The sequence below is a fragment of the Uranotaenia lowii genome, chromosome 2 (assembly GCF_029784155.1).
Source record: "Uranotaenia lowii strain MFRU-FL chromosome 2, ASM2978415v1, whole genome shotgun sequence".
In the NCBI taxonomy this organism is placed as follows: domain Eukaryota; kingdom Metazoa; phylum Arthropoda; class Insecta; order Diptera; family Culicidae; genus Uranotaenia; species Uranotaenia lowii.
The window spans coordinates 370620035-370631561 of record NC_073692.1 but is presented as its reverse complement, the minus strand read 5'-3'; the positions used below and the strand labels follow the sequence as shown (position 1 = coordinate 370631561).

Here is an 11527-nt window from a genome sequence, read left to right as displayed (position 1 = left end):
ATAGACTTTACGTGGAATTTATATTTGAGTTATGTGGAAGTACTGTAGCTTTTGCTGGGGCATCCTTGATATTATGAGGCTACTAGGAAACTCACGTGGAATCGATATCATGCAACAAAATCTCAATTTATGTAAAAAATCATGTAGAAATAATTTCTAAATTATTTTGGGTGTAGAAATCGGATATGAATCATATCTTTTTTGCCAGATTTTTATGTTAACGTGTGTTTGAGATATTCACGATGTAAAAAGACATGGAAAAAATATTTTTGCACAAATTTGGGCCTTTTGGGCATTCTGCGCCTCGAAAATTCTTCATTGTTGACTTGAAACCTCATGAACTGTTGATTTTTTCTGATTTTATTTTTGGACCAAATGGTTAAAAAGTATAAGGAGCAACTCTAGGATCCACACGAAGTTCAAACTAAGCATCAGAGTGGAACCCTTGATTTTAAATATGGTAAAAAGTCTATGGTAATTGGGAATAACTGAATGCAGACCCCTTAAATAATGCAATAAATCCATTTCCGGCAGGCAAATAGTGATGCCTGACTAGCAGACACCATGTAAATAACTAACTAATAGATCGCAATCTGTGCAACCGATTTTTACGCAATGTGACAGATGTGTTCTGATGGACAAAGAAATTTATGTTAAAATAAGTATTGTTCGATCTTCTGGAAAAAATCGTTTCCGAAGATCGATTCAGCTGAATGGTTCCAGTATCGATCTACCTCAAAAATCGGAGCAAAAGGATCGATCTCTACAAGATCGATCTTCTAAATTTTTTATAAGAAGTGCTGCATGAGTGCTAGCTTATGCTGTAGTAAATAGTAAAAAAAAAAACGATAGGAAAGCTCATCAAATGTATGAGCCCGATTTCATTGAAAAAATGCTTGAATTTATTCACTTTATTTGCCAAATCAAATTGCGCAATTCGTTGAACAAGATTTAAAAAATATTCATGATAGGCTTTTTTCTAACCTAATACACTTAAACACCTGCTGATAAGTTTGGATGAACAAAATTTTTTTAAAAGTTCTTTTACTTAATTTTTTGATGAGCTTGTCCCGTGTTTTGACCAATTTGCCGGGATATTGCCTGGATTTTCGGTTGACAATTTTAAAATTAAACGCTCGGATTTTTTAGGTTTTTAGATAAAATAGTCCGGACTTGTCCAGCGCGTTCTGGGAACCCTAGTGTAAATTGAAAACATAATAACCATATGCATTTTTTCATACGACACATTTCAAGATCAAATTATAAGCAAGTTAGATAGGAACAAGTCTAAATTTTGTAATTTTACTGATGAGCAATTCAACCATTTTAAGTTAGTTCACTTGGTATAATGCTCGTTTTAAAAAAGCTGCGGATCTTTTAATCACGCTGGTATTTCAGCCACAGGTCAAAGCACTAGAGTAACATGTTTATCTATCATCTGGGAGGCTAAAGTTTAATTCTTCAAGCATCCAAATTTTTCAAGTATTATTTGTATTAAGAGTGGATGTGTACAATTCTATAGCGAAAATTTGCAAAAAATCAGTAAAATTACAGATTATTCTGTGATTTCGGCAGCTCACCTATGAGACATAAAAGTGTCGAGAAGAAGTTAAATATTGAGCTGAATAAAATGCTACAGAATATTGAAGCTAATTCAAGCTTAATAAGCTTTCAAGTGACTGTTCTATGGTACTTTGAATAACTTGAGTGTTTGATAAAAGTTGTGGCTAAACTCAACAATATAGATTTAAAAACGCACCAATTAATTTGGTCTCAATTTTATTGGCATGGAAGTACCACTAATGAAAAGCAGCCTTTAGGATGATACAGAAATCTAAACTCTGCATGAAACTGAATCTCAAGATCTCAGGAACAATAAGAAAAAAAAGCTTCAAAAGATCGAAAGATCGGATCGAAAATAAACCGATTTAATCGATTTTTTCAAGTTAAAAGAATTGATCTAAAAATCGAAATTTGAGTTTAAAAGATCGATCTCGCAAAGATCGATCCAAGATCGACAAATCCTTGTTAGAATCAGATTTAAGAGATCCAATTCTTCGAGATGAATTTGTATGAAAATGTAAAAGTATTTCTTGGAATCATTGATAATTTTTTTTTTAATATTTTTAGATTAAATGTCATATTAACACCTTCATTTCCCTAGAAAGTTTTTTGATTAAATGAATAGTTTTTGAAATACACACGTTTGTAACTGCCCAGGGAGTTAACCTTCCCCATGGAGATTTTTTCCAAGTAAAATTTTCAGATCAAGAAATTAATTTCCCATAGTAACCAGAAATTTTTTGATTCCAAAAGGTGCTCAGAAATGATTGTTAACAAACACGTCAAAAAATTGACTCGCCTCCGGCGAAATGCAGTCTTCAATCACACTAAAAGCCACAGACACAGAAATTTCATTTTACGGCACTAAGTATATGATCTTCACGTATTGAAATTTATTTTTTATAGTAAGTTAAAAACTGTAATTCAATTAACTTTTGTATTGAAACTCAAATATTGACGCACAAAACCCCTATCTTAGAATGGGTTTCTAATAGGAAATGTAAATAAATATTCATGTTTTAAATTTTAAAACAATCATTCCAACTTTAAAATTCATACACAGAATACAAATTGTGTATATCAACCGGTTGAAAGCCATGTGCGATGTGTTCAATACTCAATACGATATGTCATTACAAATAATATGCTAATAAGTAATATTCTTCAAGAAACAAATTTAAGCCTCAATTTTATTTTCTTGTTTTTCTCAATTTTCAACTGGACATTCAAAAGGGTCATTGAATAAGTTTTTTAAATGGCAAATGTTTGAAAACGTTTCCTTCTAAATTGGCTAAAAATTGACTTTTTCATCTTCATATTTAGTTTTGATTCCCAAATAAATTTACAGTATTTTAAAGAAACCAACTTTTGAAATTTGTTGTCACATTTTAATTTGCCTTTTTTTATCCTGAATTTCTATGTTTTGAAAAAATAATCTTCTTGGAATCCTAAAGATCTAAATTTGTTATAAGTAAAACATAGTTACAACATTTTATCCTTTCGAGAGCCCAACATTTCAATATAGGCGGCGAAAAGCTTAAAATTTTGGATAACGTACCTGAGTTCGAAAATAAAAAATGTGCCCCCTATTTATTTTAATCTTCTTTCTTGATTCATTCAATTTTTTAGAATAATTCTTCCATAATTCCAAAAGTTCTTCCAAAAGAAAAATGATTGAAGTAGCAGCCGTAAAGCTAAATTTGAATGGGTTATCACTGATAAACTGATGTAATTCCCTAAGCAAACGAATTATCAGTGGGGTTATGTTCAATAAAATAAGATACTTCGTGCTTTCGATATTTACAAAGAAGAGAATAAATTTTAATTTAGATGATAAATTTTTTTTGATGATTTTTTTTCATTATGGTTAGTTTCTAACCTGGTATGAAATTTACTGCATAGTTCGATTTGTACCACTTTTTAAATCTTGTGTTATTTTTTATAATAAAATTTATACATTCTGTTTCTGTGCGCTAACTCAAATATTCACTGTGCATTAAACTTAATTCGCATTCTATTTCTGGTGTTTCTGATATATTGATTAGTAAACTAGACTGCTTAACATTTATTTTCGAACAAATTTGTAGTTCAGAACAATTTATTAATGACTTACCAGAAAATGACAATAATTTAAAACATTGGTTCTGATTGATTTTGAATCGTATCAGTAAAATTTATTATACTTTCGAGCATGTGTGATGGTCATACATGAGTAAGAAAACATTTTTCAGTAATAATCTGGATTATTTGTTGTGCTTTTTTTGAATGTTTTATTCTAGCTAGATTTCAATTTCGAACCCCACCGCCCCCATAGACGAGTATTTCGTACGGACTTGGCTTGGTAGCTATAACGATAATCACCCGAAAATCATTAAATTTTGGACAAAACATGACATAAGGTCTCCCAGTATAACAATCCACAACTCTCTGCCTAATAAATTTAACTTCGAGCACGCCTTTTCTAAGCCTACTGCTATTTCCAGAATTCCTCACTAATTGGTACATTGTAGTAAACCTTGTAGGAAGCCTTCGCTTCAGTTATCCAAGCAGACTGGTATTCCAACCAAGTGCACCACACTATCGACATTCCCCCGTTGGTAACTTTCAGTCGATGCCAATTTTCCCTTTTTGTTTTAGATGTTCGAATAGTTCCCCCCGCCACCTTGCTACGCGCTTAGAATGAATTGGACCCATTGTGAGCTACACAGTGAATGGAAAACTGCTGCAGCTGTCGAGGCATTAATTGAAAAGCTTTCGAATGTAGTAGGCTCTGTGGTTAGCCCCATTTGCTTGGCTGTTTGGCTGATTTGGGTTTTCAGTTGATAAGTTTGCTCTTTTCACCGCTTGCTTTATCTTGTGATTGTAAAATTGTATGAGTTTGAAAAAAAGTCTCATTCAAGGTTTAATCTTACTAAGGCTTAAATTGTAACAGAAATACGTGGGTATATTAATTTTTCATAAATTAAATATTCGTCTTTCGATTTGGCTGATGAGATCAACTGATAATTCGAGCACAATATTCACAAATAATTGCGTCGGTTTTGCATCGCCAAATGTTTGACCGTTGCGATTGATTTGCTCACGCTCGTGTGTGTATCGGAACATAAATATTTAAACATTTATTTTTTCTCGATTCGCTAGCACCCTCAGCTTGGTGCTATGGCCAATCCAAAACATCAACGGCAACAAACGTTAAATATAATTGTGGTGACAAAATTTCAACATGCTGCCAACACTTTCACCCGTCCTTTTGCCCACCCCTACGAAGCATCTGCCTCACAATCGAACACGTGTGCAGTCAAACACAATCAGGCTCAAAATTATAATAAATGGCGGATTGAAAAAACAAAATTCAATATTGAGCTTTCGTCCATATAACGAAAAAAAAAACGCTTTTAATCCGGAGGTGTTCAGCAACTATCCGGGGACACAACATTTCGACACTTTTGACCAAGCGAAGTTGAAAAAAGTATTTGCAAAAATTAATACGCATTCGAACACATTCGAACAATTGATAAATGGGTTAAAACACCCTTTTCGAAGATAACAAAAAGCGATAGCGCAAATGAAGACAACAATTCAATTTAAAAATTCAGATTCAGAATTCAGATTCAGAATTCAGATTCAGAATTCAGATTCAGAATTCAGATTCAGAATTCAGATTCAGAATTCAGATTCAGAATTCAGATTCAGAATTCAGATTCAGAATTCCGATTCAGAATTCAGATTCAGAATTCAGATTCAGAATTCAGATTCAGAATTCAGATTCAGAATTCAGATTCAGAATTCAGATTAAGAATTCAGAATTCAGATTCAGAATTCAGATTCAGAATTCAGATTCAGAATTCAGATTCAGAATTCAGATTCAGAATTCAGATTTAGAATTCAGATTCAGAATTCAGATTCAGAATTCAGATTCAGAATTCAGATTCAGAATTCAGATTCAGAATTCAGATTCAGAATTCAGATTCAGAATTCAGATTCAGAATTCAGATTCAGAATTCAGATTCAGAATTCAGATTCAGAATTCAGATTCAGAATTCAGATTCAGAATTCAGATTCAGAATTCAGATTCAGAATTCAGATTCAGAATTCAGATTCAGAATTCAGATTCAGAATTCAGATTCAGAATTCAGATTCAGAATTCAGATTTAGAATTCAGATTCAGAATTCAGATTCTTAAGATAAGTTAACCACCGTTAATTAATTTTGTAAATTTATTTTTCGGCATATCGGTGAAAAACCGTTTTCACCGATATGCCGAAAAATAAATTTACAGAATTCAGATTCAGAATTCAGATTCAGAATTCAGATTCAGAATTCAGATTCAGAATTCAGATTCAGAATTCAGATTCAGAATTCAGATTCAGAATTCAGATTCAGAATTCAGATTCAAAATTCAGATTCAGAATTCAGATTCAGAATTCAGATTCAGAATTCAGATTCAGAATTCAGATTCAGAATTCAGATTCAGAATTCAGATTCAGAATTCAGATTCAGAATTCAGATTCAGAATTCAGATTCAGAATTCAGATTCAGAATTCAGATTCAGAATTCAGATTCAGAATTCAGATTCAGAATTCAGATTCAGAATTCAGATTCAGAATTCAGATTCAGAATTCAGATTCAGAATTCAGATTCAGAATTCAGATTCAGAATTCAGATTCAGAATTCAGATTCAGAATTCAGATTCAGAATTCAGATTCAGAATTCAGATTCAGAATTCAGATTCAGAATTCAGATTCAGAATTCAGATTCAGAATTCAGATTCAGAATTCAGATTCAGAATTCAGATTCAGAATTCAGATTCAGAATTCAGATTCAGAATTCAGATTCAGAATTCATATTCAGAATTCAGATTCAGAATTCAGATTCAGAATTCAGATTCAGAATTCAGATTCAGAATTCAGATTCAGAATTCAGATTCAGAATTCAGATTCAGAATTCAGATTCAGAATTCAGATTCAGAATTCAGATTCAGAATTCAGATTCAGAATTCAGATTTAGAATTCAGATTCAGAATTCAGATTCAGAATTCAGATTCAGAATTCAGATTCAGAATTCAGATTCAGAATTCAGATTCAGAATTCAGATTCAGAATTCAGATTCAGAATTCAGATTCAGAATTCAGATTCAAAATTCAGATTCAGAATTCAGATTCAGAATTCAGATTCAGAATTCAGATTCAGAATTCAGATTCAGAATTCAGATTCAGAATTCAGATTCAGAATTCAGATTCAGAATTCAGATTCAGAATTCAGATTCAGAATTCAGATTCAGAATTCAGATTCAGATTTCAGAATCAGATGTTTCGAATCGTTCGGCAAAGAAAGTTTCCTAAAATCGCATGTCGGAAGTAATAAACGGGTTAAATTCATCGTTGAGCTTAGGCATAAGCATCAGGAAAATCTTTTCTGATTAAAGTTAACACAGTGACGTGAGTGCGGAGTGGTTATTTTGAGTGATATTTTTCGATAATTCCCCTCAGTAGGGTGAAGAGCTTATAGATAGTCCCCAAAAGATACGAAGCACAAACAGTGTGCGTGAAGTCCCGTATATCGGGCAGCCTATGTGAAGGGCTCAAAATTCGAAGTAGTTTTGCGCGCGCTAGTGTTTACGGGTACAACGTACAACAAACGGAACAGAGTTCCTTCGAAAAAAGAGAGTAAGCAATATAAAAAGCCCTCAGCGAAAGCTCGCTCATGCTATAAAAAGCTTACTAGAACTCTTGCTGTGGAAAGAGAGGAAGAGCGCGAGTGCGTCGAGTGGCGCTCCGGTTGCGCGTTGCGGAGAAAGAATAGAGGGAAGAAGCAATTGAAAGCACGTGTTTTGAAGTTTGGGTTGGGATTAGAGCAATCTAATTTACCTCTGCTGCTATTCTGGGATCCGGGTAGCTACGAGTTGCGTGGCATATGAGTGAAATCCTGGGTAAACCGATTTGAGCTGCTGCGCAATTTGACACACCTCTTGAGAAATTTGGTACCCTGGTAGTGAAACATATAAAACGTACTAGTTACTAGTACCCTCCTCCCCCCCCCCCCCCCCTATTTTTAAATTGTGGATCTTGGGAGTGAAAACATACAAAGAAGTAAAAGTAAGAAGAACTAGCAGAAGAGCGCCATGGTTGGCGCACCCCCCGGGGGTGGGGGTTCCACAACACATGTGGATTCATCCCCCATCCCCCCATATATGCGCTCGTCGACGTTTGATGGGCGCAAAATTTTTTTGATGGTGAAACGATCTGGAGAAAACCCAAACCCTCTTCCCAACAACCCTTTTTGGTTTTCATCGTTAATTGAAGCTAAATTAGGAAAATCCTTGAAAACAGAAATACAGATGGCGATAGATAGCAGGGGCTTAAGTTACACACTTAGCACCTTCAACCCTAAATTGGCAGAAGAGCTCAAGAATATCAAAGAACTAGACATAAACACAACTGTAGACATTGTTGAACATCCTGGTTTGAATAAAACCTTAGGACTGGTTTATCAACCGGAATCTACTAATATCGCTGAGAATGACATCTTAGAACAACTTAAAGATCAAGGTGTAATCGCTGTGCGAAAAATTACAAAATTTATTGAAAAACAACCAGTAAATACACCTCTAATGGTATTAACTTTTGGCAGCACACGTTTACCCAAAGAAATATATTTTGGGTGGATGAAAATCGCTGTACGTACGTACTATGAAAGTCCTATGATTTGTAGAAATTGTCTAGAATACAGACACACTAAAAAAAGATGTCAAGGAAAACCCGTTGCACCAGATGCTCTGGAAGTCATTCTAATACAGACAACGCATGCAAAGAAAAATTCTGTTGCCCACACTGCCCCGAGGAAAATAATGAACATTCCGCGGCGGGGAGGAAATGTCCTCTTTATCGCCATGAGGAAGCGGTTATTCGTGTTAAAACGGATGAGTCCATCTCCTGGGCGGAAGCTCGGAAGAGGGTTAGCTTGCCAAACGCTAGACCCACATATGCGTCGGTTGCCGACGCGGACAATGTTCAAAAAGATAAGCTTATTGAAACGCTGGTTGCCAGCTTGAAAAATCTTACGGAAAAAGTGAACATCCTAATGAAAGAAAACGAAAAATATGCTAAGATAGAAACGGAATTCTCTATGTATAAAGAAAGAGTGAAAAATTATTTACGAGAACACAATATTTCGCCAGCTATGACTCCAACTAAGGAGCGCAGTCAAGCTACTACTCCCACAAGCCGATCCGGTACGACAACACCAGTTTCAAATCAACAGCAAGAAAATTTTCACAAAGCACTTCAACAACAGCTTCAAAAACAACAAAAACAAGAGCAACAGCCTAAATTAGGATTTCAAGCACCAAAATCAGTTCCAAAAAAACCTACAGTTACCCTGCCACCTCCAATGTCTACAAGACAAACAACCAAAACCAATCAATCGCAATCGAAAAATTCTGAGAAACCAGGAAAGCGAGGACCACAATCTCCGCTAGCAAACAAAAAGAAAAATAAAAACGCAAAACAAGAAGAGGAAGAAGAGGAAGAGGAAGAAGAAACTCTAGAAGATTCGGATGATGGAATGGAACAAGGAGAGCAACGAGAGGAACAACAAGGATCCCAATCTAAGGATCAGTTTTTTCGCAAGTAAACTGAGTACAGGAATTGAATCAACAACATTCACCTCAACCACCCAACTAGCTACCAACACTAAAAATACAAACAGGCATCAAAAACTTAAGGAGCTTCCAGGCCATCTGTGGCACGGGATCTCCGAAAGTGTAGTACGGATCCCGGGTAATATGTGGGATGGCAGGGGATCCCTCCGGGACGCAATCCTCATACCCGTCGAAGGTGAACCTCCTCCCATAGCCCAGATGTGTGCAACTTTGTCCCAAAGCCTTCGCCCCCCGTCGGCTGCCTGGCATGATCCTGGGACGCCAGATGTTCGTCGGGAGTGTGCCGTACGGGGGCACCCGGGACATTTGCGGGTAAGTTCCTTAACCAACCCCCACAGAACAGTTTCAAACTCGATCCACCTTCACAGATCATCAAATAACCATGCGACACTATGCGACCCTGGTGAAGGCACAAGCAGAGGACCCGCTCGAACCACACCAGCAATGAACCAAACACTACTTTTATCTCCGCCTGCTCAACCGGTCTACACATCTCGACCTGCTAGGTCTCGAGGTCAACATCTGATTTTCCAATGGAACATCAGAGGCTTCTGGAGAAATGAAGCGGAACTAACGAAACTGCTGTGGGACCACCTACCGATAAGTATAATGTTTCAAGAAACCCTGACTGACTCTTACAACTCCCTTTTGGAAAATAACTACACTATTTATACATCCAAATTTTGTCCCAACTCCAAAAAAGGACATGCGGTCTTGTGTATTTTGAAACAAGCACCTCATGAAGTTCTCGAAATAGATTCCATTATTCCTGCGGTGGCAGTCAAGTTACTTTCCCCGATAAAAGTAACATTGATATGCATATATGCATATGCTATCATAACACAGCAGACAGATCGCTTAGAGCATTGATGGAAAACCTTAATCCCCCCTTTCTTGTTGGTGGAGATTTCAATGGGCGTCATTTCACGTGGGACACTTGCACTAACAATATGGGTGACAAAATTTCGACATGGGCAGCTGATCACGAAATGGTTCCACTAAATGATGGCTCAAAAACAAGATTTAGTCCAACTCGGGACTGTCAAGACACCTCAATTGATGTTACCTTTGCTTCTACATCGATCCTTAAAAGGTTGAAATGGTCAACCTATACCGATCCAGTAAACAGTGATCATGTTCCAATTTCGGTTACTCTTGACAGTATTTGCCCTGAACTACCTGTCGTAGAAAAATGGAAAATCAAAGAAGCCGATTGGGAGAAAAATCATCTTGAAATAGGCGATGAACTCCTCTCCGTCTCGCATCTTAACGTAAAAAATATCACTCAAGCTATTTTCGAAACTGCTAAACGTGCCATACCTCGAACGACAGGAAATACCTCTCCAAAATACGCTTCCTGGTGGACTGTAGAAATCAGCCAACTTATCCAAAAACGAAAAGAGGCATGGAAAATTCTACTAAAAACTCTTAAAACGGATAACAGTTGGAATGATAAAAACGAAAAATTCAGGAAAGCTAGAGCGGAGGCAAAAACAGCAATTGTTAAAGGAAAAAAGAAATCTTGGAAGGAATTTGCCAGTTCTTTCAATGCCCACACACCAGCTTCTGTTATTTGGAAAAGGTTTGAAAAAATTACCGGTAAAAAGACTTACAATAAAATGAGAATGACTATCAACGGAAATCTCACGGAAGATACTCACGAAATTGCTAACCACTTAGCCGATACATTCCAAGAAAGCTTCTCTTTGAACAACTATCCAGAAACTCTAAGAAGAAATACATTTTCACCTCCCCCTTTCATCGCTACCAACGAAATAATGGATTCAGATTTCTCAGCCATTGAATTGAATGTAGCGTTAGGTAAATGTAAAAGTAAGGCTGCAGGACCAGATGAAATCACGTATAGCATGATAACTAACATGGCACCTATTGCAAAAAAGATTGTACTTAATCTATTTAACGATCTGTGGCGAAACGGAGACTATCCATCCGATTGGTGCGAAAGTAGAATAATCCCAATACCCAAACCCGGAGATACCAAAGGTTTTAGACCAATTTCTCTAACTTCATGCATGGCAAAAATTTATGAGAGAATGATAAACCAAAGATTACAGCACTATTTAGAGAAAAACAAAATCCTTCACAAAAATCAACACGCATTTCGAAGTGGTAGAGGTACCACGAGCTATTTGAGTCAATTAAAAGACATATTGACAGAACATCGTCAAGAGAGACAGCATTCGGAAATTGTTTCCTTAGATCTATCGAAAGCGTTTGATCGCACATGGCGTCCAGGCATTTTACAAGCTTTGGAAAAATATAAAGTGGGAAATAGAACCTATCA

The 11527-nt window shown here is 36.1% G+C and overlaps 1 protein-coding gene across 1 annotated transcript; it reads left to right on the top strand.

Moving 5' to 3' along the window:
• The first annotated feature begins 8306 nt into the window (after positions 1-8306).
• Positions 8307-9194, top strand: LOC129743174 (UPF0746 protein DDB_G0281095-like). Its single transcript, XM_055735147.1, has one exon. The coding sequence runs from the start codon at positions 8307-8309 to the stop codon at positions 9192-9194; it is 888 nt and encodes a 295-aa protein (XP_055591122.1).
• Positions 9195-11527: the final 2333 nt, after the last annotated feature.

Excerpts from the sequence above, each read along its gene's own strand:
- LOC129743174 (XM_055735147.1), top strand. The coding sequence starts at position 8,307 with ATGTCAAGGAAAACCCGTTGCACCAGATGCTCTGGAAGTCATTCTAAT.